The sequence below is a fragment of the Prunus persica genome, chromosome G6 (genome assembly GCF_000346465.2).
Source record: "Prunus persica cultivar Lovell chromosome G6, Prunus_persica_NCBIv2, whole genome shotgun sequence".
In the NCBI taxonomy this organism is placed as follows: Eukaryota; Viridiplantae; Streptophyta; class Magnoliopsida; order Rosales; family Rosaceae; genus Prunus; species Prunus persica.
In genome coordinates, this window is record NC_034014.1 from 30136940 (window position 1) to 30162303 (window position 25364).

The following is a 25364-nucleotide window of genomic DNA, read 5'->3' on the forward strand; positions in this document are numbered from 1 at the left end:
CCTTGGACATTAGCTCCTTTTGATTCCAGAATTAGTTAATTGCTCTTAACTTCTTTTGGAAGCTTTTGCATTTCACATTCAATTACGAGATTTTATTTATTTTTTAATTTATGCAGCTTTAGTTTCAAAACTTTAATGTCAATTTCATGACATTTAGAGCTTTTATTTTGGCAGTAAAATTGTTGATATTGTTAGGTGATTATTGCCTTTAATGTTCTGAACATTTATGCAATTTAATTACATCTTTGTTTTAATGCCTTGGATTCCTTTTAAAGTTGCCAACGCCTATATATTTCGATTGTGCAATCCTTCATATTAGTTTCTTGAGTTAATCTAATGTTCTTTTGATATAAAGTCTTGACAGCTGCCACACTGAGTTAATTGCCATGAAATGTACATTGTGGAATCCTCCTGAGAAAACTGAAATGAAATAATAAATTATATCACTGTAAGTGGCATTAATTTTGAGGCTTTCAATGGTTTTGTTATATTTACAATGACTATCAAGATGACTGTGAGTACATATCTTATGAATTTAAAATTAAATAAATTTTGGTACAGTCTTCATATATTTTGAGAATTCCCTAATTTGTGGGGGTTGAGTTTTTCCTTAACTATGTGGGTATTTGTTGGAATTTTTGTGGGTATTTCAAATACAAAATTAATATCAATACTTATTTTTTTAAATTTAATATTCCAGTTTTTGAGTGATTTGATTACCTCTTTAAAACTGAAGTTATTTTGTACATTTATTATATAAGTTTTCATATCTCCTTTATTCAGATTTATTCTATTTTAGTTAATGCTCAATGCTTATATTATTTGCGTTTTGATAATTATTAATATTTTTTAAAACGTGTGGACCAATTTGTGGAAGTTGAATTTTCCTAAATGGGAACTTTAGTACTGTAATTTAATTTGTTAGTAACATTAAGAAATTTTTGCTTTTATACTGGAAAATATTATATTCATTTCCTTTTCTCTTTCCCATATTTTTGTGTGTTTTCAATTTCTTTATGCTCTCATGGGAAAGATTCATTTAGTGACATAATACTTTTTATATTTTATTGACAAACATATTGTGTCTGTATGAAATTTGTTTCATTATACAAGTTTTTTTATGAGACTAATTTATCTTCAATTTGATATGAAAATATTTGCAACTAATGATGATTTTGGCATAAAATTTTGGTAGAGACTTCTTATTGTCTTATAGGTTCATATTGAGAATCGATAAGATACAATTTCAACTTGGATATGTGATCATGATTTCAGCCATTTGGAGTGCACAAAAGGGAGTAAGGGTATCCTGAAATACTCAGTGTTTATAGTTAAATTTATTTAATGAATTAATTGTTATATTGTTGTTCATAAGTGGTAGCAGGTGTACTCAAAGTTTCATGGACTTGAGAGGTACTCTTGATCAGAAGATTTAATGTATGATGTATTTCCATTATACTTAACTGTATGCCAATGCGTATTTAATTTACAATTATACTGAGGTGAAATCCATTAATTATTTGTGTGCAAGATTGTGTAGGAAATATTTTAATAACATGCAGGTTTAAAGCGCGCTAAAATGGAGAACAAAGACATGACCTACATTATATATGCCTTGTGAAGGCTAGTTTTGATATGCATGCCTTGTGGAGGAGGTTATTAATGCAAAATGTCGAGGGGGATGTGCTTAAGCCCATAAGGGAGTCACCTAGGGAGGTAACCCAACTTCTGTGATTGGAGATCCCATGAAGGAAGTTCAATGTGGTAGAAACAATCCATATTGCGTGACTCATATAGCACTCATAAAACTATGGAGATATCCTTGAGATATTCTTCTGCTCATCCCTAAGGCAAAAGTACTATTTTATGTGACGTTAGGAAGGGATTTATCCCTGAATGAGTTTCGAGGCGGGCAAACTCCCGCAGAGTGCAGGTCACATGTACTCTTGGAGAACTCACCTAAGTGAGAGACGTCGTGAGGCCGTGACTATGAGAATTGGGCTATTCTCTAGTAACTCTCATGAGAATCAAGATTAGCGCATGGCCATAAATAGCGCTACCCCGCATCCAAGTCTCAACTAGTACTATGTGTGAGATATGTTGAAGTTTGGTCAAAGGTGCCGAGTTCAATACTGTGTACACTCAGGTTCCTCAAATGGAGACTATCATCACTAAGTGAAGGTTCAAGCCCGGAAGGCACCTACACCTATTACATAGTATTATATTGCCCATATATATATTATATATTTTTAACTGTTTTTTGTCACGGTAAAATTTTGAAAACCTTGTGGGGGATTGTTGGAATTTTAAAAGGTTTTAAAAATTTAACCGTTTTATTTATTTAATTATTTTGGCGGTTTTATTTTATTTATTGTGGGGGTTATATATATTTAATATTCAAGTTTTATTTCTGGTTGGTGAAAGCCTTAATTTTTTGGTTGGTGAACTTTTATGGTTGGTGAAGGTTACATGTTTTTAGATGCCTATAAAAGGTCACTCCTCCTTCACATTTGATACACACAATGACACATAATAACACACACGATATATACAATACACTATCAGAATATCACATACACATTCTAATTCTCTCCTTTTCTACTTTTACATATATTCTGTACTTTATTATTATTATTTTGGGCAATGGTTATGTGACTTGGATACCTATATCTGTCTGTGAACGTGCTCATAGCGGATCTTGAGTTTGTGTATAAGGGGTCGTATCTTGGAGTCTTGTAGACCGTCAGTACCTGCACGTAGGGAGGCTACAAAGGCTTTAGGACAGCGTCTTTGACGTGCTTCATCGTACCAAACTCACTTTCTTACTTATTATTTATTTTCCTTTTACTTACCTATTATTTTGTTTTCTTCAATTTTATTATATCTTCAAAAGTTTCCAATTTGTTTATAAGTTATTTATAATATAAATATTTTGTATTTGGCTTAGATGAGACCCCATCTCTTAACCATTTGATCAAACAATTAAAAGATATGTCCTAACCTAAGTGCCTTATATAAGGTCCTCACTATAGAATGAGTCACATTCGTACACCCAATAAAGAAAAAAAAGGTCCAAAGCCCATAAAAAGAGGCTGCAGACATGTATTTGGCTCGCAGTGCTAGCTCATCATTTTAATTAATTAATTATTGGTACTGAAATGCAAGCTTAGCTTAGCTTCATGCAATGAGTATTGGGAACTTGGCGTTGAAATGCAAGCTAAGCTTCATAAAATCAGTGTGGGGAATTTGGTACTGAAATGCAAGCTTAGCATGAAAGTTAGGTGAAAACAGCTCAATGATTTTTATGTGAGCACAACTTTTAAATTGATAAAATTATGTAGAGCAAAACTACAAACAACAAGTCTTCAATTCAATCATCTCTACTCTGTCTCTGTGTAGTGCACTCACCATGGTCGTTCAAAAGTCTTTGCAAAGGTTAAGACTTTACATGAATGCGGTTGAAGAGAGAAACCAAAGAGAAGAAAACAAAATTGCCAATGAATTAGGAGAACGTCACCACATAATGAGCATATCTGATGCTAAGGAGATGTCTGCAGTCATAAGGCTTTGAAAATTCAAAAAATGGAGAGGTTTTGTCAGTGTAATTGCGGGCATTACTTGTAATGAATGAAAAAATATAAGAAAACTTGCAAAATCAAGCAACATCGGATCCAAAAAAAGGATAAGGATCCGATGTTGCTTGATTTTGCAAGTTTTCTTATATTTTTCCCTTCATCATGAGTAACGCCAGTAATTTCGCTCCATTTTTTGGATTTTCGAAGCCTTATGACTGCAGACATCTGTGACTCGAGGCCCTCCCTCAATCTTGCCACCTCCCCCTTCCATATATTTATCAAGCTTGTCATCTCTGAGTACCAGACGAATGGGATGTGCTCCTGCAGATTTAGCTGCAAGAAGCACAAATTGTAGATGCTCAGCTGAACTTGAACATGCGGCTGACTTGTACAACCCATAGCTCAATCAAATGTTGACAAAACACAATAACAAACTTGGCAAAGATGTCTTCATCTCTGTAAAGACGAAAAAAATGCAGATAAATTTTATTAGCAACCCCCAAGCATTTGGTATATATAACTGATTACCGCCTTAATTATTAATATTATTTTGGATTTAATTTTTCTAGCTAAACTATGTTGTTTAATGAAAAATAAAACTTTTCTCATTTTACCTAAACACTTTCGCATGTTTACTTTCATGCTAACTTCTTGTATAATGTGCCAAACATAATTCTATCAAAGGATTTAGAACATAGGAAAGTGTTGAATAGTTAGGGCGGAGCTAGGATTTTATATTTGAGGGGGCTAAAATGTTAAACACAAAAAGTTTAGTTGTATATCTTTTTGGCCTATTGAGTAAACCATTGCCCACAAAAGCACTAAATTGAAATGAGTGGTTTTCTTTCATAATGATAGTATGATTTTACTATTATACTCTTATTGAAATACAATTTTGACAAGTATTGATTTGTGGTGGGGGCCATAGACTTAAATATAGCAATTGGAAAAAATTAAAAAAAGTAAAACCCATTGGAAAAAAAATTCAAAAACAGTAAAACCCCTTGGAAAAAATTAAAAAAAGTTAAACCCCTTTTAAAAATAAGATAAGAAAACAGTTAAACCCTCTCCCGCTCAGCCGCTCTTCAATCCCTTAGCCCGGACAGAAAGACACCCGCCTTAATACCCACCTTATCCACAGTCGCATGCACTCCAATCCAAATGTCCACTCTCCTCCTCCCCTCCATCAATTCATTCCCCACCTTCCCCTGCAAATTCAAATGCCCAAACGACACCGTTTCCGTCGTCGTACGCTCGTCAGCGGTCTCAGCCCCTGAGAAGCGAACCCGAAGGAAGCGGAGGCAGACCAAGGGCGACAATGATTCCTCGTCTCCTTCTTCCTCCGCCGCCGAGAAGAGCCTCCGCTTCACCTTCATGGAGGAGCTCATGGGTCGAGCTCGAAATCGCGACGCCAATGGAGTCTCTGATGTGATTTACGACATGGTTGCTGCTGGCCTCACCCCCGGCCCTCGCTCCTTTCACGGCTTGATCGTTGCTCACGCTCTCAACGGCGACACCGAGGCTGCGGTCTGTACATTATTTGTTTTTTTCTTCTTCTGAATTGGATTTTCATTTTTATTTTCCTTAATTTCTTAAGATATTGTTATTTCATTTTTTTTTGTTATATGAACGTTAGATGCAATCATTGAGAAGGGAGTTAAGTTCGGGGCTTCGTCCTCTCCACGAAACATTCATTGCTCTGATTCGGCTGTTCGGTTCCAAGGGACGTGCTACAAGGGGCCTAGAAATTCTTGCGGCCATGGAGAAATTACACTATGACATTCGCCGAGCTTGGCTTCTTCTTGTTGGTACAAACAAATCATGATAATAAGTTGCACATTATTTATTATCTGTTCCTTAAAATGTGAGGATTTCTTATCTGAGTTTGTGTGAGCAGAGGAGCTCGTTCGGACCCGCCATTTGGAAGATGCCAACAAAGTGTTCTTGAAGGGAGCCAAAGGTGGGCTCAGAGCTACTGATGAGGTCTATGATCTTCTTATAGTTGAAGATTGTAAAGTTGGGGATCATTCTAATGCCTTAGATATTGCCTATGAAATGGAGGCTGCTGGCCGGATGGCAACAACTTTTCATTTCAATTGTCTTCTTAGCGTGCAGGTGGCCTTTCCTGAATTTTTTCTGTGAACTTGTTTTGTTGCTTACTTTATCTGAACATATATCGATTTGGGGGTTGTTATTGGATTAATATCATCTTTAAAACTTTTCAAATAAAAAAGGAAGAAAAAGGGCAGGGTAACACGAGTGATTCGAAAGTAGACAAATCTCTGATATTGTAGTTCTACATTCGAAAGTTCTATGCAGAATTTGAAATTAGAATAGGGTTGAAATCTGCATGTTGTAGCAGTTGGCTAAAATTTCCACATTTTGCTAGTGAGTTACTGCAAGCATCTTTAGATCTAGTTGTTTAATAATACCCCCTCTTGTGCCAGTCTGATGAGATTTTTTTCCCCTTTAAATGCTATAGGCTACTTGCGGAATTCCTGAAATAGCGTTTTCTACGTTTGAGAACATGGAGTACGGAGGAGAAGGTTTGTATATATTTGTTTGAAATTTGTTGTTGGTGCTTGTATAAGTCTTACTTATGATTAAGCTTTCAGAAGAACTAGTGCTAAAATTATTCAAATTTGACTTTATGCCTGCTTAATGTTATTCCTAGCCTTATCGAAGTTCCTTTCCTGGCTGGCTTGTGACAATTTTTGTTTGTATTGAAGTACTAATTTAACTTTTGAAACATGGTAACATATGTATTTTGGTTATTCTGGTTTCAGCATGACATGTGGTTTATTATACTTTTGTATTATGAAATTGAGTTGTATATTGCTGGCTGCAGAGTAATTTATGTTTGTTCAAGTCTAATACTTCTCAGAAGCCTTTGTTTTCTGTTCTTCAGGGTTTATACTTATAGTTTTCTTGACAAAACAGAATACATGAAACCTGATACTGAGACATATAATTGGGTGATCCAAGCATATACCAGAGCTGAATCATATGACAGGTAGTTTATGTAGCCATAAGTAATTCCTGCTATGTTTCTTTATGAGATATGAATCCTTATAACCTTTAGCAACTTGTAGGAGGCAATCTTAGTTCTCAAGTTTTGTGTTTTCAATTTTCTGGGTCGTCAGCTTTGCATGATAATTATATTTATGGAATTTTGACAACTTCTTAAGTTGTTTTGAGTTCAAGATTATGACATTGCTGTGAGGCGCTTTACGGACCCTTTTAATCTTATGAACCCTCCTTGGGGTTTCAATTTGACATGTAGAGTGCAAGATGTTGCTGAGTTACTTGGCATGATGGTTGAAGACCACAAGCGTTTGCAGCCTAATATGAAAACCCATGCGTAAGCATCTTTTTGTTTGCTTATTTAATTATGTAAAAGTTAGTAGTCCATGCAGACCATCTACTTTATCAAATGTTGAGCTTCGGCTGCCAACATTGTAGCTTTTTTATAGTTCTTTTTCCCCTCGATTGTCTCTTTTTCAATGTGGCTTGGGGCAGAGACAATCTTGAGTTCAACCAACATCTTGTGTTACATTGTATCATACTTCTTTCATTTTTGCTTTTCTTTTCTTTTGAAATATGTTGTTGTGCCTTGATGTTCAGATTGTTAGTTGAGTGCTTTACCAAGTATTGTGTAGTTCGAGAGGCAATACGGCATTTTCGTGCCCTCAAAACTTTTGAAGGGGGAACAAAAGCTTTACATAATGAAGGAAACTTTGGGGACCCTCTGTCTTTGTATCTTCGAGCTTTATGTCGAGAAGGTATACAGTATACACATGTTTCATTGATTCTTCTTAACAAGAGTAATCTCATTTCTTCACACTCTGAATAATGGTTAGAGATTTCAGCAGCAGTTTTATTGCTATATGTTGTTTGCACTTAGTAATATGCAACCAAGGTTTTCGTAAAATTGTACCTTGAAAGTTTTGAATTTCAGGGAGTAGAAGTTGATAGGCAATCTACATGCTTAAGCTGAGGTATCACAGGAACTAAACTATCTTATATAATAACTCCTTCGTAGATGTATGCTTTATGCCTTTCTTGGACTAGGAAGTCATCACCTAAACTCTATTCAAGCTGCTAAGGCAGTGCCTTATTAATTTGTATACATGATTTCCTACATTGTTGTCAATTATTTAATCTCACTTTAGGCGGCTGCGGTTTAAAATTGTTGATGTGTCCAAAGCAATGCTGCTCCGGCATATCTGTTGTTTTGATGTAGCCTATAAACTGTTCAAGAGTAAACAAGCTAACAGACCATATTGGCGGCCCCAGTTGGCTTCTATGATCAATATCAGATCTAATTTCTCTATTTTGTGGCATTGACAAGATGTTGGGGTTAGTTTATTTATATATACAATATTGTAGGTTTTAGGAGTTGGATATAGTCTGTTGTTGTTTCTCATCAATCTTATTTTATCTTCTCCTGATAGTGGGTCCATTTTAATCCTTTCAGAGGTTTTAGCTTGTTTATAGTAGTTTCCTGTTTGGAATTTGATGTCCTACTTGGATTAGTAGTAGAGTTTCTTTGCAACTCTTTCGTTCTTATGCCAAACAATTTTAGGAGAATATAACATAAGCTATTGAGCTTTCTTTATGGATCATGTGATGCATGAGGAATTCAGAAGTATAAGAATAATGAAAAATCTGTGCTCCCGATGTTGGATCCTAGTTTTTCTGATTCACACTGTTCACTTGCAGTCACAGTAATCTATCATATATTGTTGCATGTTAGGTTTATTAAAAATTTGTTAGCTTTTTTGACCTACATTATGGTTCTTTCATTCTTAGTCTTGAATAGAACTTATTGACTTGATGAATGTTGTGTTTATCTTTAGGAAGAATACTTGAGTTGTTGGAAGCTTTAGAAGCTATGGCTGAAGACAACCAAACAATTCCACCACGAGCCATGATTTTGAGCAGAAAGTACCGGACACTGGTGAGCTCATGGATTGAACCTTTGCAAGAGGAAGCTGAGCTTGGACATGAGATTGATTACATGGCCAGGTGGGTGTCTGTGTGTGTGTTAATGGATACAACACCTACTGCAAGCCTTTTCCTTCATCTTGTTCTACACCTTAAGAAAATAATGAGTTAAGGAGCGGATTGTAGATCCCACTGCTCCTTCCCCCCACCCCTCTCTTTTTAATTTTTTTTTTAATTTAAAATTTAAATTATTTAATTATTTAATCTTTTATAATAAATCTACTATAGTTTCAACTGGTAAAAGTGCTTTTCTTAATTATTATTTTTTATTTCTCTTTCAATTTCATAGTGCATGTAATTAGGACAGAACACATACTCTGCGGGTATTTTTCATTTACCCCTGAGTTTAAGCATATGTGAGGCAACCCTACCTCTACTTTAGAAATTAACAGATAAATAAAGAACAGAGATGAGAGATTTCAAATGCAAGACCCTTTTCATAAGAGAATCAGGACCTTCAAGAACAAAGCTTTGATGTATTAGACTACTAAAGGACACCCAGAAGATTAAATGCAGTGGGTCAACCATGCATATGAAGATAACAAAGACATCTCAGTATTAACTTCTTCTTGTGTTGTTGACTGATTTGTACATGAATCAGGTACATTGCAGAGGGTGGGCTTACTGGTGAGCGTAAGCGATGGGTGCCTCGAAGAGGGAAAACTCCACTAGATCCTGATGTTGAGGGGTTTATATACTCAAATCCTATGGAAAACTCATTCAAGCAAAGATGTCTTGAGGATTGGAAGATACACCATAGAAAGCTTTTGAGAACATTACGGAATGAAGGAGTTGCAGCTTTAGGGGATGCATCTGAATCAGATTATATTAGAGTGGAGATGAGGTTAAGGAAAATTATAAAGGGCCCTGACCAGAATGTTTTAAAGCCCAAAGCTGCTAGTAAGATGGTAGTATCTGAGTTGAAGGAAGAACTAGAAGCACAAGGTCTGCCAACTGATGGTACCAGAAATGTTCTTTACCAGCGTGTCCAAAAAGCAAGGAGGATAAATCGTTCTCGTGGCCGACCACTCTGGGTTCCTCCTGTGGAGGAGGAGGAAGAAGAGGTTATTTATTTATCTAATTTATTTTTTCTTGCTTGGGTTTCTTCTGTAGGGCACTTGAATCTTCACTTTATACTGATAAAATCAAATCTGAATGTGTTTCTGTTACAGGTTGATGAAGAGATCGATGAACTAATCTCACGTATCAAGCTCGAAGAAGGAAATACGGAGTTTTGGAAGCGGCGTTTCCTTGGAGAAGGCTTCAGTAGTGATCAAGAAAAGGCTGTAGATGTTTCGGATAGTGCCAGTGTTGTAGATGTTGCAAAAGAGGTTGAAAACGGCGAGGCTGAAGCTGATGACGACGACGACGGTGATAATGATGATGATGACGACAACGACGACGATGATGATGATGAGGAGGAGGAGGAGGAGGAGGAGGAGGTAGAGGTGGAGGTAGAGGTGGAACAAGCTGAGAGACAAGATGTAGAAAGGGTTAAGGAAAAGGAAATTGAAGCTAAGAAGCCTCTTCAAATGATTGGAGTACAACTGTTGAAAGATTCTGACCAAACAAGTACGACATCTAAAAAGTCAAGGAGAAGAAGGTCTCGAGTATCAGCTGAGGTATGACATTATAGTTACTTTTGTTTTACATTGTTTTTCCAGGAAGTATGAAGGATATGGCCAAATCCATCAACTTAAAGTTTCAACGTCTGTTTATGGATGCAGGATGACAATGATGATGACTGGTTTCCTTTAGATATATTTGAGGCATTTAAGGAGCTGAGGAATAGGAAAGTTTTTGATGTATCTGACATGTATACACTAGCTGATGCTTGGGGTTGGACATGGGAGAGAGAATTGAAGAACAGACCTCCTCGAAGATGGTCACAGGACTGGGAAGTTCAGTTGGCAATTAAAGTTATGCTGAAGGCAAGTTCTTATCTTCACAGTCCATTCTTCACTTGCAATGCTAGTTTTCTCCACAAATGCTGATCCTTAAAACATAAACTTTAACAATAAACTTTAGATTCCTAGACGTTAATGAAATATATGTTTTTAGGGACTGCTTTTCATGTGAAGACCATTTGGAGAACTAAGGGGCTGTCATAACCCGTTAATGACTAAAGCAATGGCCAAAGGAATGATGACCATTTCATTTTTATTTTGGTCGAATGATGACCATTTCGTTATGCTTGGGCAAAAGCATATACATCTATATTTACTTTTCCTATTTGAAAGAGACACTGGACTTCATTTCAGGTAATAGAATTGGGTGGAACACCCACAATTGGGGATTGTGCCGTGATATTGCGTGCAGCCATAAGGGCTCCTCTGCCGTCAGCTTTCTTGAAGATCTTACAGACTACACATACTCTTGGTTATGTATTTGGCAGGTAAGACCATGTTTCGTAATTTGATTCAGATAAAAGTGAAAACATGCCTCCTTAAATATGACTAATTAAATAGGCCAACAAACAAGAGAAGCATGCATAGTTTGATCCATAAATCCATGTGATGTACCAGCTGCCCCATCCTTATAAACACATCCATGATCCATCTACACAAATAATGCTTGACAGAGCTGATGGAGGTCTTGTTTGTTCACATCTCATTTTGTTGTGATCTGTTGCAGTCCCCTTTACGATGAAATCATCTCGTTGTGTCTTGATCTCGGGGAGGTAGATGCAGCCGTTGCAATTGTTGCAGACATGGAGACTACTGGAATCACAGTCCCAGACGAGACCTTGGACAGGGTGATATCTGCTAGGCGGACCACCTGATATCGCTATTAATGCTAGTGCCTTGCATGGGTTCAAATTCACAGTTTTGCCCTGCTGTGTAATTAGTAATCACAACTAAATTTTGCCCACTTAGTGGTAGTGTCCTCATTTACTATTAGCTTCAAAGATAGATTTAATTTTCTTAGTGCAAGCAAAGGACATATATGATTAACGCTTGACCCTAAAGCAAACTAAAGAAAATGGACTTGAGAGGAAAAAAGGCAAATCGTCTCATCATGTTACGATGTATCACCATCTGAAGCAATCAATAAATTGATGTATCACCAGCTGCGTTATCATTTCGTTAGCTTTTCGAATGGACAGTGATCCATTCATTTATTATTCGAATTTAAAAGCTCTTTCAATATCATAAAGAAGAAAATTAAGCAAGTTAATATGTTTCTTTTTCTCCAAAACAAAAAGGGAAATGTGGGTTTACTTAATTGCACCAATGTGACATGATTATGTACTCAAAAAATTCAGGGAATAAATTACAAAAAAAAAAAAACAGAAATTTTATAAGGTTGTTTTAGCCGTTGAAAAAAAAAACAGAGAAAAACAGAAAACGGAAGAAGAAAGAGAATTATACAATTATGTCAGAGACGCATCGTTTTAATGTAGTTGTGTGTACCCACTCCACTGACGAGTATTAGACAGCAGCAGCACTACTAACCGCCTTCAGACACATACCGCAAATTGCTCGCTCGCGGTCCTTCCTTCCTTCCTGCCTTCCTTCCCACCAAAAAATTCAGGAGGCAAAGCGCAAACTCATTCTCTCCTTCAGAAGCTTTCTATTTTGGGTCGCGGCTAAAATTAAAGCAGAATGTGACGATTCTGTTCCTTATGATCTAAAGCTTCTTCTATTGCACTGCTTCAATTTTGGTCAGATCTTATCGTAGACTCATTATCTACTGCATTTTACGGCTTCACTCATGGCTGTTCCTGTGGAAGAGGCCATTGCCGCCCTATCTACATTCTCACTCGAGGTACTCTCTCAAATGGTTTTTTTTTTTCTTTTCATATTTGGAAAAATGAGTTTATTTCATTTCTAAGTACATGAAATAAATTGTGCTCGTTCTGTATTTTGTTGGGGATTTATGTAGGATGAGCAAGCAGAGATACAAGGACCGGGAATTTGGGTTTCAACTGATAGCGGCGCAACTGATAGCCCAGTTGGTGTGTATTTCTTTTTTCTTTCTTTTACGCATTTGGATCGCCAACTGCGATATGGGAGCAACCAGTTTTGGTGTTTATTTGGAAGTATTTTAAGTGAAGTGGTTGATAGAATGAACTGCGCTTAACTGTTTTTCCAAATAAATCTAATATCCTCAAATTTACATTGGCATTTGAATCCCAACTTGGTAAGACCAATTAGGTCTGTTTCTTTCCATCTCTGTATGGATTTATTACTGGTGCAGCCTTGGAGGTCTGATTTGCTAAAATGCACTGATATGACGATGCTTACTACATGACTTTCTGGATATTTCCATTTTGTAGAGTATAGCGATGTTTCTGCATATCGCCTATCTCTGTCAGAAGACACAAAAGCTCTCAATCAGCTGGTATGCAGCTCTTTGTGCTCATTTTGCTTTTTAATTTATTTCTCATATAAACTTACTTCTTCTGTTAAGATAAACTGGTTATTTAAAATATTAATTCTGATGGATACACCATTGGAAACACTTTTCCTTTCCTTTGCCATTGTTGCTATTTTTGTCCTCGATTCTTTTTCTGCTGTAGCTTTTCTTTTTCAATTTTAAACTTTTGTTTTTTCTGTTCGGATAATTTGGTTATTGACTGTGTAAATGCATTATGGCTAGATTTTCTTATTCATTTTTGAATGTATCTAAATGTTTTCTTTGATTGTGTTTTTGATAAACACTGCAACATATGTAGAATGCTCTTATCCAAGAGGGGAAGGAGATGGGATCAGTGCTTTATACATATCGCAGTTGTGTCAAGGCACTTCCTCAGGTAACTCTTTCTTCAAGTCATCATCCTTACCAACTAGAATTGCATGGGAAAACATTATAAATGGTTGTGCTGACTTGTCTCTAATATGTGTATATATGCACCTTGTGTCAGCTTCCTGATTCTATGAAACAGAGTCAAGCTGACTTGTATCTAGAAACATATCAAGTTCTGGACTTGGAAATGAGTCGTCTACGTGAAATACAGCGATGGCAAGCGTCAGCTGCCGCAAAGGTATGCTATTGCCCAAACCTCAATACTACACTCTTTCTTTGTCGTCCTTTAGTTGAATTTTCCCTGTATCATGGATGTTTTTCTCTGGGATAGCTAGCTGCAGATATGCAACGCTTTTCTAGGCCCGAGCGACGCATTAATGGCCCTACAGTAACTCATCTCTGGTCTGTCATAACATTTTTCTGAAACATTTTCTTTTTGTTTACTTTTATTCTTGTCCTGTATCACAACTTTACTCACTGGTCTCTTCCATATTAATGGCTATATCATTGTAAAAGTCATTTGATCTTATGATGAGGGTCAATATGGGTCCCACATGTTTTGTTACTATTCCAGGTCCATGCTGAAGCTACTTGACACTCTGGTGCAACTTGATCATCTAAAAAATGCAAAAGCAAGCATACCTAATGATTTCTCTTGGTATAAAAGGTAAGACAATTATTACCAGTCTAAATCATATTGTTATACCTATGTGACATGTGATGTGATCCTTGACTAGTTCTCTTGACCTATTCTGGGGTTTTCAGGACATTCACACAAGTAAGTGTACAGTGGCATGATACTGATTCGATGAGAGAGGAGTTAGATGACTTACAGGTGTGACTGTCGTCTCCTTCACTATCTTCCTGATATTCAGCTTTAGCTGGATACATACTATGACTGTTTATTGGTCTTGGAAACTGTTTTTTCTGGAAGTCTGGTATGATATCATGACATAGTAGTCCAATTAATGAAATTACTTTTTAATTATCTTCTGCAGATTTTCCTTAGCACAAGGTGGGCTATCTTATTGAATTTGCATGTTGAGATGTTCCGCGTGAACAAGTATCCTGTGTACCAGTGTCATAATAAATGACATCTTTTCTGATGCTACACTTCTGTATGACACGAGCAGAATAAATTAAGACTTCTTATGATACTTCTATGTCAACTTGTTTCGCTTGTAAGGCCTTTTGTTGTTATTGTTAATTTGTTACATTTGCAATTGGTGATACATTCTGCTAGTCCCGTTTGAGTTCCTTGACCCGAATATAGCGTAGAAGATATCCTTCAAGTTCTTATAGTCTTTGCTGTTGAGTCATTAGAGCTGGATTTTGCACTTCTGTTCCCTGAGCGGCACATTCTTCTTCGTGTTTTGCCAATTCTTGTTGTCTTAGCAACATCATCTGAAAAAGATAGTGAGTCTTTGTACAAGAGAGTGAAAATCAACAGGCTGATCAATATATTTAAGGTAATAAATAGTTATAGAGATTTTCAAAATTCAAAAGGATTGAGAAGTTACAATGATTTATCTGCTAAAACTTCTGTTTATTTTTTTTCTCTTCACCAGAATGATCCAGTAATTCCTGCATTTCCAGATCTCCATCTTTCTCCAGCTGCAATAATGAAAGAATTGTCAATATACTTCCAGAAGTTTTCCACCCAAACTCGTCTTCTCAGTCTTCCATCACCTCATGAGCTTCCATCTCGCGAGGCACAAGAATATCCTTTGTTATATTTATTTATTTTTATAAGTAAATTTGTTATTATTATTTTTAAACCGTTAGCATCACTTAGATGTATAAGACAAACATTCTGTTTATTAGTGCAATTGAAATCCATGTTTCTAAAACTTGTGTTATTTGCCACAGTTGTTTGGAACAACACAAGACCTGTGGGTCAATTCTTGCATTGTTATAGAAGCCTAATAGTACCCTGATTATTAGTAGCACTTTCTTTTATCTTCGCCAGAACCTTTTTTTCTTATTAGAAACATGGGTTTCTTTTTTACATAGTTACAGAAGCTGACTGTAACTTTAAAATTTTGTCTTGTTAAGTGTCTTTCAGCTTTTGGACAAAAGCTCTTAGTTGTTGCATATATCCAGTAAGGCCTTGACATGACATACTTATCAGAGACATTATCTAATTATCAATCACATTGGATCCATCCGCGCAGAGCATGATGACTTTGCAATTCGTTTTTCTTCCTCCATGAATCAGGTCTCTTCCTCCTCCTCAATCCTTACTCTCCACAACATAAAATGTAAAACTATATTACAGATATGATTTCTTGCCGGCCCTCTTATGTTAGTTTCTGAAGCCTATTACTTTGTTCCTTCTGCTTTTCGCAGTTATTATTGCTGAAGTCAACAGACAGTGCTGATATTGACTGGTGCAAAGAAGTGAAGGGAAATATATATGATATGGTTGTTGAAGGTTTTCAGCTTTTAAGTAGATGGACTGCACGCATTTGGGAACAATGTGCATGGAAGTTTTCTCGCCCGTGCAAAGATATAGTTCCTTCCGAGTCAAAAGAGGCTTCAGCATCATTTTCAGACTATGAAAAGGTATTGTATCCCAGATCTGAAATGTTGTAATTGCTTCTGTTGATCACAGACAATGTACTCAATATGTAGTGAAATTGTTGTATGGTTTCTGTGTAAGATTTGTTATTATGAACAAGAAATTTAAAAAAATCGTGAAAAATGAAGCCGAGCACAAAACTAATGAGAGGATTGGTAGTCCATCCTATGGCAACAGTACAATATTAAAGAACTTGGTCGATATTTAAAACTTTTTGCTAGGTCACAAATTAGCTGAGCAACATTGACCAAGTCATTCAGCAGTTTGAGCTTGGCTTATTCTGAGCTTGAGGCAGATTGTGTTTAAGCCTGGATCTCCATCTACATAATAACTTACAAATTATTGCTCGGCCCTGTTTGCTTTATTTTGGAGATTGCCTTTGAAGTTATACATGGAAGAAACCTTAATGACCTAAAAGGCTAAAACCAACTTGAATATTTGACTTATATGTCTATGTAAGTATACTAGTTCAATTCTTGTCTGCCTATATATTGATCATATCCATCCTATTACCTGATGGTGACATGAGTGTGAAATATCTCTTAGGTGGTACGATATAATTATAGTGCAGAGGAAAGGAAAGCACTGGTTGAACTTGTTAGCTACATAAAGAGCATTGGATCAATGATGCAGTGCAGCGACACATTGGTAGCGGATGCTTTATGGGAGACAATTCATGCTGAGGTCCAGGATTTTGTTCAGAATACATTGGCCACTATGTTGCGAACTACCTTCCGAAAGAAAAAGGACCTTTCTAGGTGGGACTTTTGAGTTTGTTCAGTATGATTGGAACGTTCTAGTTGGAATTCCTATATATTTTATAGTCTGAGTTACAGTTGTACATCTATTCATTCAAATAATTGAATCCTATCTTTTTAATGAAGATTATCATTTCAAATTGCTTATAAGTTCTATTCAATTCAGGATCCTTTCTGATATGCGGACTCTTTCGGCAGACTGGATGGCAAATACAAGCAAGTCTGAGTCTGGATCCCTACAACAAGGGGGTGAAGAAAGCAAAGCAAACTTTTTCTACCCAAGGCCGGTTGCACCAACAGCTGCTCAGGTTTCCCGCATCATCAAATTCTTTCATGCAATTTAAGATGTCTTTTTATTGGTTAACTGGGTATTTTTGCCTCACCTAGTATTGTTCGTTCTATTTTGTTTTTCCTTCCATTTGTTCTTTTAGAAAGGAAATTAATCAGAAAACTAACATGTTTGATTACATTGTACTTCCATAATAGTCTTGCATCCACGAGGAAGCAGACATTAGTAAATTATTAGTACCTTTAAATTTTAAGTGTTATTTAACTCGAGATACTTTTTCTCTACAAAGTGGATCACATGGGTTGCATGGTTCTCAAATTTCTTGAAAATCCCTCTTTTCACCGAAATACATGGTTGCTCAATTGTATGCAATTAAAGAGAAAGAGCTTAAATTGAATTTGATGTTGTGCACTATATTTTTGTCAATTATCACATAATCCTGTCGCCCTGAGATTGAACTAACTGATCAATTCAATTTCTATTTTCAGGTCCACTGCTTGCAGTTCCTTATATATGAACTGGTGTCTGGCGGTAATCTTAGGAAGCCTGGAGGGCTTTTTGGGAATAGTGGATCTGAGATTCCTGTTAATGACCTAAAACAGTTGGAAACATTTTTTTACAAGCTTAGCTTCTTCCTGCATATGTTGGACTACTCAGGTATTCCTTCAAACTCTCCTTAGGTCTTAATTCATGTTGCAGTCTTAAACTTTTGCACTTTACATAGTCCTAGAAGGACCAAATTCTCAAAAGTAACTTTTGAGTCGAAGCTCTTTTCAAAATGGTTCCTTCTTCAGAATGGATGCATTGTGATTCATAAATTTAAATCCCGGCTCATTAAAACATTGGGTCCGTTGAGAATGTGCATGATCGGCCTAACCATGCTTAGCTTGTAGTTAGTGCAGCCTTTTAGGAGCATTCATGTAGTAATCTGGAGCTCCTATCAGAAAAAAAAAAAAAAAAAAAAAAGTTTGTTGGAATTATGTTGCTCTTATTTTATCGCAATGGCCAATAGTGCCACTCAATATTGGTTATCTTGGAACATGAATATACAGGCCCCTTGTCATCATGAGACTGATAACAGGTTGATTTGCTCCTTTCTTAAAACTAGAATTCTTTACCACTTCTACAAAATTCAATTTTTGTCCTTTGATTCCGTTGCAGTGACAGTGGCCACGTTGACAGATCTTGGTTTCTTATGGTTTAGAGAATTTTATTTGGAGTCTTCTCGTGTTATTCAGGTAAAACATTATTCCACATGATAACTGGATCTCGTTTGAATTATACTAACATGTTGAACTCATCTTAAAAAAACCTAAAATGTATTTCCCATTCACTGGAACCTTCTTATCGTCCTGCCCACTGGTACTTTTAGAGTGGCCAAGATTATCGGAAACATTCTTCAATAGTTTAGTATGCCCGTACTCCAGTTTATCATATGTTTATAAAGCTGAAAGTGTTCCAGTTCAAAAAGATTTTCTAAAGTTGCACTTGTAAGTTGTACCCGTAAATAGTTTAGTCCATAGTTTCTTCACTTTGTTCGTTCTTAAATTTGATGAAACTTGTTTGTTCTTATTGAGCAGTTTCCCATTGAATGCTCTCTACCCTGGATGTTGGTGGATTACGTGCTTGAGTCACACAATGCAGGTATTCTAGAGAGTGTTTTGATGCCATTTGACATCTATAATGATTCAGCTCAGCAAGCACTGGTTTCGCTCAAGCAACGATTCCTCTATGATGAAATTGAGGCTGAGGTACCAGAATTTCAGAACACATAGCTGTGCCTGCTCTCTCTTTAATAAATTTTGTTTACTTATAGCCAGTACAATTGTATTCATGTTTACCTTAGTTGCTTGCTGCGTTGAACTAATACTTAAATCTCACTGGTGTTCTTGTGGCTCCTTTGGGATGGAAAATTAGTTGCAGGCTGAATTTGTATATTTCTTTGAAAAAAATATTGTAACTATATTCGATTGGAAGGATATACATCAATTCTGAGGCCATGTTGAAATGGTACAATAGCTTTGAATTAGTGCCCCTTATACAATTATTTATTCATACAAATGTATGTTCGAGAATAGATTGTTTCTTGTACCTTAGTTATTTTATTATTTTCTTTTCCTTTATAGGTGGACCATTGTTTTGATATATTTGTTTCAAAGCTTTGTGATAGTATTTTCACATATTACAAGAGCTGGGCAGCAAGGTATGACGATTTCCTTTGGCTAATAAACTATGCCACCAATAGAGTAACCTCTTACATGTGTTAGTTGTCATGTCTTGCAGTGAGCTACTTGATACGTCATTCCTCTTTGCATTGGACAACGGAGAAAAATATTCTGTCGAGCCTATGAGGTTTACCGCACTACTAAAGATGACCAGAGTGAAGGTGATTTCTAATTTGAGATGTGATTTTCATTAGTTTTCCTATTCTATACTTATATTTGGTTATTTATGTATTTATTGTTATTGTGTACAGTTGCTTGGGAGGATGATTGATTTGAGAAGTTTAGTTGCTGAGCGGATGAACAAAGTTTTCAGAGATAATATCGAGTTTCTATTTGATCGTTTTGAGTCTCAGGATTTATGTGCTATTGTGGTTAGTAGTTTCACATTTCACTTTTGTCTCTTAGTTTATGAAAACAATGACATTGTTAACAAATATACCTTTGTGGTTGGTAGGAATTAGAAAATCTGCTGGATATCTTGAAGCATGCCCATGGATTGCTATCCAGAGATCTCTCAATAGACTCATTCAGTCTCATGTTGAATGAGATGCAAGAAAACATATCTCTTGTGTCATATTGTAGTCGACTTGCTTCCCAGGTTTTGCTAATTTTTCTTCATCATTGTTATTAAGCTAATTTTGAGTCATCTATTTACTGTTTCACTTACTCGTTTTGTTTTTTCTGTTAGATTTGGTCAGAGATGCAAAACGATTTCTTGCCAAATTTCATCCTTTGCAATACTACCCAGCGTTTCATCCGATCATCAAAGGTTCCTCTTGTTCCTATTCAAAAGCCATCAGTTCCCTATGCCAAGCCTAATTTCTATTGTGGTACTCAAGTAAGAAATCTTCCTTAACCACCATATCTGTTTGGATTTTTCGATGATAAATGTTCTTATTTGTTATTGTAAATGCAATTTTTTTGATTTAGTAATGAATATCATCCTTTTTCTTCACTTTTTATAAGATTCAGCTTCCACCTTTATTACCTTTTTTATTCCCGTATGTGTATATATATATATATATATATATATATATATATATACAGAGAGAGCTTCCATTGAGGGATACCCCTTGTAGGCCCTACTCCGGATTGTATTTCGCTAATCCAAACCGTCTATTTTGTAGATACTCATTCAAAGATCATCTCTACAAAAAATCACTTGAATCGGATATCATTTGACCACTCAATGGAGTTATTGAAATTTTAGTATTTTCTTGAAGCACCGTGTTCATTGATTTTGTAAGACACAATTGGATGTCGAAACGGTTTCCGATTTGTCTAATTTTTGTAAGGATGATCTATGAATGAAGACCTAAAAATTAGATGGTTTGGATCATTGGGAAAAAAATTGTAGGGTACCCTAAAGGGCGTCCCTCAAATAAAATTATTTGAGGGATCCCTCAATAGAAGGGGACTATATATATATATATATATATATATATATATATAGGGAGCTTCAGTTGAGCGATCCCTCAAATAAGCTTATTTGAGGGACAACCTTGTAGGGCCCACTCCGTATTGTATTTCACTAATCCAAACCGTCTATTTTGTAGATACTCATTCAAAGATCATCTCTGCAAAAAATCACTTGAATCCGATATCATTTGACCACTCAATTGAATTATTGAAATTTTAGTACTTTCTTGAAGTATTATGTTCATTGATTTTGTAGGACACAATTGGATATCGAAACGGTTTCCAATTTGTCTAATTTTTTGCAAGGATGATCTATGAATGTAGACTTAAAAAATAGATGGTTTGGATCGTTGAAAGAAAATTTGTAGGGGACCCTAAAGGATGTCCCTCAATTTATATATATTTTGTTATGATGTTTTTAAACTCTATTGAATATCGACTGTTGTCATGATAGGACTTAAATGCAGCTCATCAGAGTTTTGCACGGTTGCACAGTGGATTTTTTGGGATGCCCCACATTTTTTCAATTGTTAGGCTTTTAGGGTCTAGATCATTGCCCTGGCTAATTCGAGCACTTCTAGATCATATATCAAACAAGGTACGTCTGTTATGCTGAAATCAGTTGTTCAGAGACAAATTGCAAACATAAATTAATAAATGGCCATTTGAAGTTGCACATGTTTCGTCTGTTTAATTATCTTCATCGTTTTGGAAAGTTTTCTTTGTTTAATACAGGTCAAATGTTGATAACACTAAAGTTCTATTAAGGTTCACCCTTATGCTTCATGTGTGCTTGTTTCAGATAGCTACACTGGAACCAATGATAACAGGACTGCAGGAAGCATTGCCAAAGTCTATTGGATTGCTTCCCTTTGATGGAGGCGTGACAGGTACATGAAGCTTTTTTTACATTTACATGTGTGCATATTGTTTCTTATGGAACAGAGTCTTATTTCTCTTTTATGTAGTTTTGAAATGTAAAATTCATTAGGCTGAGTAGTACATCAGCAAGCATGGAAAAATCCATGAACACAAGTAATTTGCGGGGGTGTTTGTGGTATACCCTGATTTGTGTTTATATTTCTCCATGCACAGGTTGTATGAGGCTTGTTAAAGAACAACTTAATTGGGGAACTAAATCACAGCTCAAAGCAGAAGTTCTTCGGGGGATAAAGGAGATTGGAAGTGTATTGTATTGGCTGGGGCTTCTTGATATCGTGCTGGTTAGTGTTCTAATTTCATCATTTTTAATATATTTAGGAATGCTTCTGGGGTGATTATAGACCTAGGTACTTATAACAATTTATTATTTTGGGGAAAGAAAAAACTACATTGTTAACAGGGGGAAAATAAGGAAACAAAGGAGGAAAGAAATTTGAGGTGTCTATCCTGAAAAGGAATTCAATTAAATGTTCTCCAATCATACATGTTTGAAAGTGAACCTGTGTTATGAAATAAAAACTTTTTTATTTTCTATACTGGAACTTCCTTTTCCAGATCTTCGCATATTTTAATGCGGCAAGGCATAGTGTTATGAGGCATGTATTGTATTGATAACATTAGTTTTGCCACTGCTATGTGATATTCGGCATGCGAATCCTGATTTTTCCCTCATCATATTGATCACTATTTTAATTGAAAATTATTCTTTATGGCTGCTTGATCCTTACTATCGCTATCTCCCATGCTTGACAGAGGGAAACAGATACTACTCACTTCATGCAAACAGCCCCTTGGTTGGGCTTGCTTCCTGGTGCAGATGGACAAATATTGCATTCTCAAGATGGTGGAGAAAGCCCAATCGTCAACCTCTTTAAATCAGCTACTTCTGTAATTGTGTCAAACCCTGGGTGCCCAAACCCAACTTCCTTCCACACCTTATCAAAACAGGCAGAAGCTGCAGGTGTGCAGTTGCATGTTTTTCCTTCCTAAACGTTTCCTGCTTACACTATATAATTTTGTAGTTCGTGTTCCCTGGAAAAATTTAGATTCACATGCTCTGATTGAAATTGAAATGCAGAAAACTGAGGTACTATCGTGCATAATCCTTTCCATGCTTTTGTCAGAAAGCTGTCCTTAGTATGGTTTCGAAAGCTCAGTTTCTAGGGTCATGGAAGATTTTTATAAAATTTTTTTTTTTAAAAAAAAGCTACTGTAAGATGGTAAAATGAAAATGCTGAAACTTGGAGGTAAATATGCTTAATGAACTACACTTCACACACACAAGAATGAAAAGAAAATTGCGCATGGAATTGCTGCAGTCTGATGACACAACGGTATATATAGCATGTTCTAAGTGATTATAGTTCTCTAACTTCTTAGGTAAACAGATAGAAATTATACCCAATTTGTAAGTTAACTTTCAAGGTACAAAAAAGCTCATTGAAGTAGGAATGAGTAAAAGCATCTCTAGTTTCCAAGGAAAATCACAGCAACCACACACCGGAAAGGACAAGTCTTATGTTATAGTGTCATCCTGAAAATAGACCTTTTCACCTTTAATTTGAAGTGACGAGATTCTTTGCTTCCTGTAATCCTATTAAATATTCCTGTTTTATTGATGTTCTGGATTGAAGGTTTCAGATGTCTTTCACTGCAGATCTTTTGTACAAGGCTAACATGAATACTGGAAGTGTGCTGGAATATGCCTTAGCTTTTACTAGTGCGGCTCTGGACAAATATTGTAGTAAATGGAGCGCTGTTCCCAAAACAGGGTTCATTGACATCACAACTTCGAAGGATTTCTATCGTATATACAGTGGTCTTCAAATTGTAAGGAATAACCTTGCACATTTTGTTTCTCTAAGATCAGCTTGCTCATCTTAATTGTGGGAGGATGTGAAAATTTGCTCATCTTTGTGTTACTGCTAACATGTTGTAATTCTTAAATTGTAGTGGTATCTAGAGGATTCTGTTCGAGTACCACCAAGCAGTCATGAAGTGCTGGGTGATTCTGTAGCTTGGGGTGGCTGCACCATAATATACTTACTCGGGCAACAGCTGCATTTTGAGCTCTTGGATTTTTCATACCAGGTCCTCAATGTTGCCGAAGTGGAGATTGCATCAATTACCCAAACCCATAAGAGCCCTCATTTTTTCCAGGTACATGTCGTAAATTCGTAGGAAACTAATTGCAGAACCAATTTCCAACGCTCCTAAGTAGAACAAGTCCTGATATATGTTGGCATGCAAAAATGGTTTTGTAATTTGTTGATTAAGTGGATTGTTTGTATATGTGGTGAAGGGATGGGACGGCCTGTTAGAAGTAATGAAGAAAGCAAGGAGGCTAAACAATCACGTGTTCTCCATGTTAAAGGCACGATGCCCGCTTGAAGACAAGACAGCTTGTGCCATCAAGCAAAGTGGTGCCCCTTTGCATCGGATCAAGTTCGAGAACACCGTCTCAGCATTTGAAACACTACCACAGAAAGAGGCCTGAATGAATTTTGAGGTCAAATTACGTCTTAATATGTTGCTTTCATCCTTTCGGTTTCTGTTCTTAATCAGGATTCGAATCAACATTCTGTGCATAATTACAGAGAGAGAGAGAGAGAGAGAGAGAGAGAGAGAGAGAGATCATTTTGCTTGAAGAAATTATTAATTAGTTGCATATTCTAAGGTTTTAGTTGGATTATTAAAAGTTAGTTAGCAGAACAACGAAAAATTGAAAATTATGACAAAAGTTCTTTGGTGACATTATGACCGCCACTAGATAGGGGGACCCTACCACGCCAACCATTAATAAGCTGTGGCTATATTGACGTGTGAAAAGGTCCACAGGGGTGCCAAAGTATATAAATAATCAAATAAAAAAGTTGGGAAAATATTATATGCCAAAATAATATAAAACTCAAAAAGAATATCTATCATGGTGTGTGAGAGGTTATCGTCAGCAATGACATATAAATTGTTAAACGTACCCAGAAATTTGATTAATACACACACTCGGCACCATTTTATTTTATTTTTTTGGCTACGAAATTTTCGAACTTATTTGTTCCTGAGCATTTATTTAGTGGCAAAATAGGGCCAACTCAAAATGGAAGCCACTCACATCATCGTGTTGGATTATTATTCCTCTTCCTCCACGCTCATTTCATTTGTTTATTTTGAATAAGAGTGTTGCTATTTTCACTTTCTGTCCTATTTTTTCACCCACCATGTAAATTTAGAAAAACACAATTCTATCTTTTCGTCCACCATTATTTCTAAAATACCATTCAATTATTAATTTATGCAAATTCTCTGTATTTTTTAGTGGAAACAATGTATTTATTTCAATAAAACTGAAATCGACAGCATATCTTCCTCAACCAACAAGTTCTCGATGAAAGCAGGAGGGTCCCTATCCCATGAGAATATGTCAATTGATGAAATAGCGAAATATGCAATACTCTGTGCCATTGTATTGGCATCACTAGAAACAAAACAAACTGAAGAATTATTTAGTTGTTGAAACCAAAAAAACGACAGTCTTCGATCAATATTGATGAGTTGTCTACAATGTTAGATCATTATTAAAATAACTTTAACCCCATATCTATCATCCTCGCCCATCTCCAACACCAATACCGAACTCCTCCTTACCCTTCAAAAAGCCAACATATTATTACTACAAAAATGAAACTCAATTAATCCAGCCTAAAGAGACAGAGACAGAGAGATAGAGAGAGAGATGAGAGGAAATGAGGATTTGTCGAGGTAGGCAGACGGGGGGAAGGGGTCACCGCTGGCGGGTGGGGGGGTGGACGAGCTTTGGTG

At 36.2% G+C, this 25364-nt stretch overlaps 2 protein-coding genes across 2 annotated transcripts; both read left to right on the plus strand.

Annotated features, from left to right (window-relative positions):
- Positions 4291–11666, plus strand: LOC18773061. Its single transcript, XM_020565026.1, has 13 exons — positions 4291–5102; positions 5212–5383; positions 5473–5690; positions 6058–6121; positions 6516–6588; positions 6859–6936; positions 7200–7357; positions 8435–8603; positions 9184–9646; positions 9755–10204; positions 10310–10513; positions 10844–10977; positions 11217–11666. The coding sequence occupies exons 1-13, from the start codon at positions 4737–4739 to the stop codon at positions 11362–11364; spliced, it is 2697 nt and encodes an 898-aa protein (XP_020420615.1). The 5' UTR covers positions 4291–4736; the 3' UTR covers positions 11365–11666.
- On the plus strand, positions 11966–24297 carry LOC18775246 (protein PIR). Its single transcript, XM_020565024.1, has 30 exons — positions 11966–12350; positions 12468–12540; positions 12862–12926; positions 13261–13338; positions 13450–13569; positions 13663–13733; positions 13906–13998; positions 14097–14166; positions 14330–14394; positions 14605–14800; positions 14900–15051; positions 15456–15549; positions 15681–15896; positions 16459–16670; positions 16837–16978; positions 17448–17616; positions 18121–18197; positions 18540–18710; positions 19086–19162; positions 19243–19345; positions 19436–19555; positions 19639–19782; positions 19873–20022; positions 21058–21201; positions 21406–21493; positions 21699–21826; positions 22299–22506; positions 23203–23375; positions 23499–23705; positions 23848–24297. Exons 1-30 carry the CDS (start codon positions 12297–12299, stop codon positions 24040–24042), a joined length of 3855 nt encoding a protein of 1284 aa, XP_020420613.1. The 5' UTR covers positions 11966–12296; the 3' UTR covers positions 24043–24297.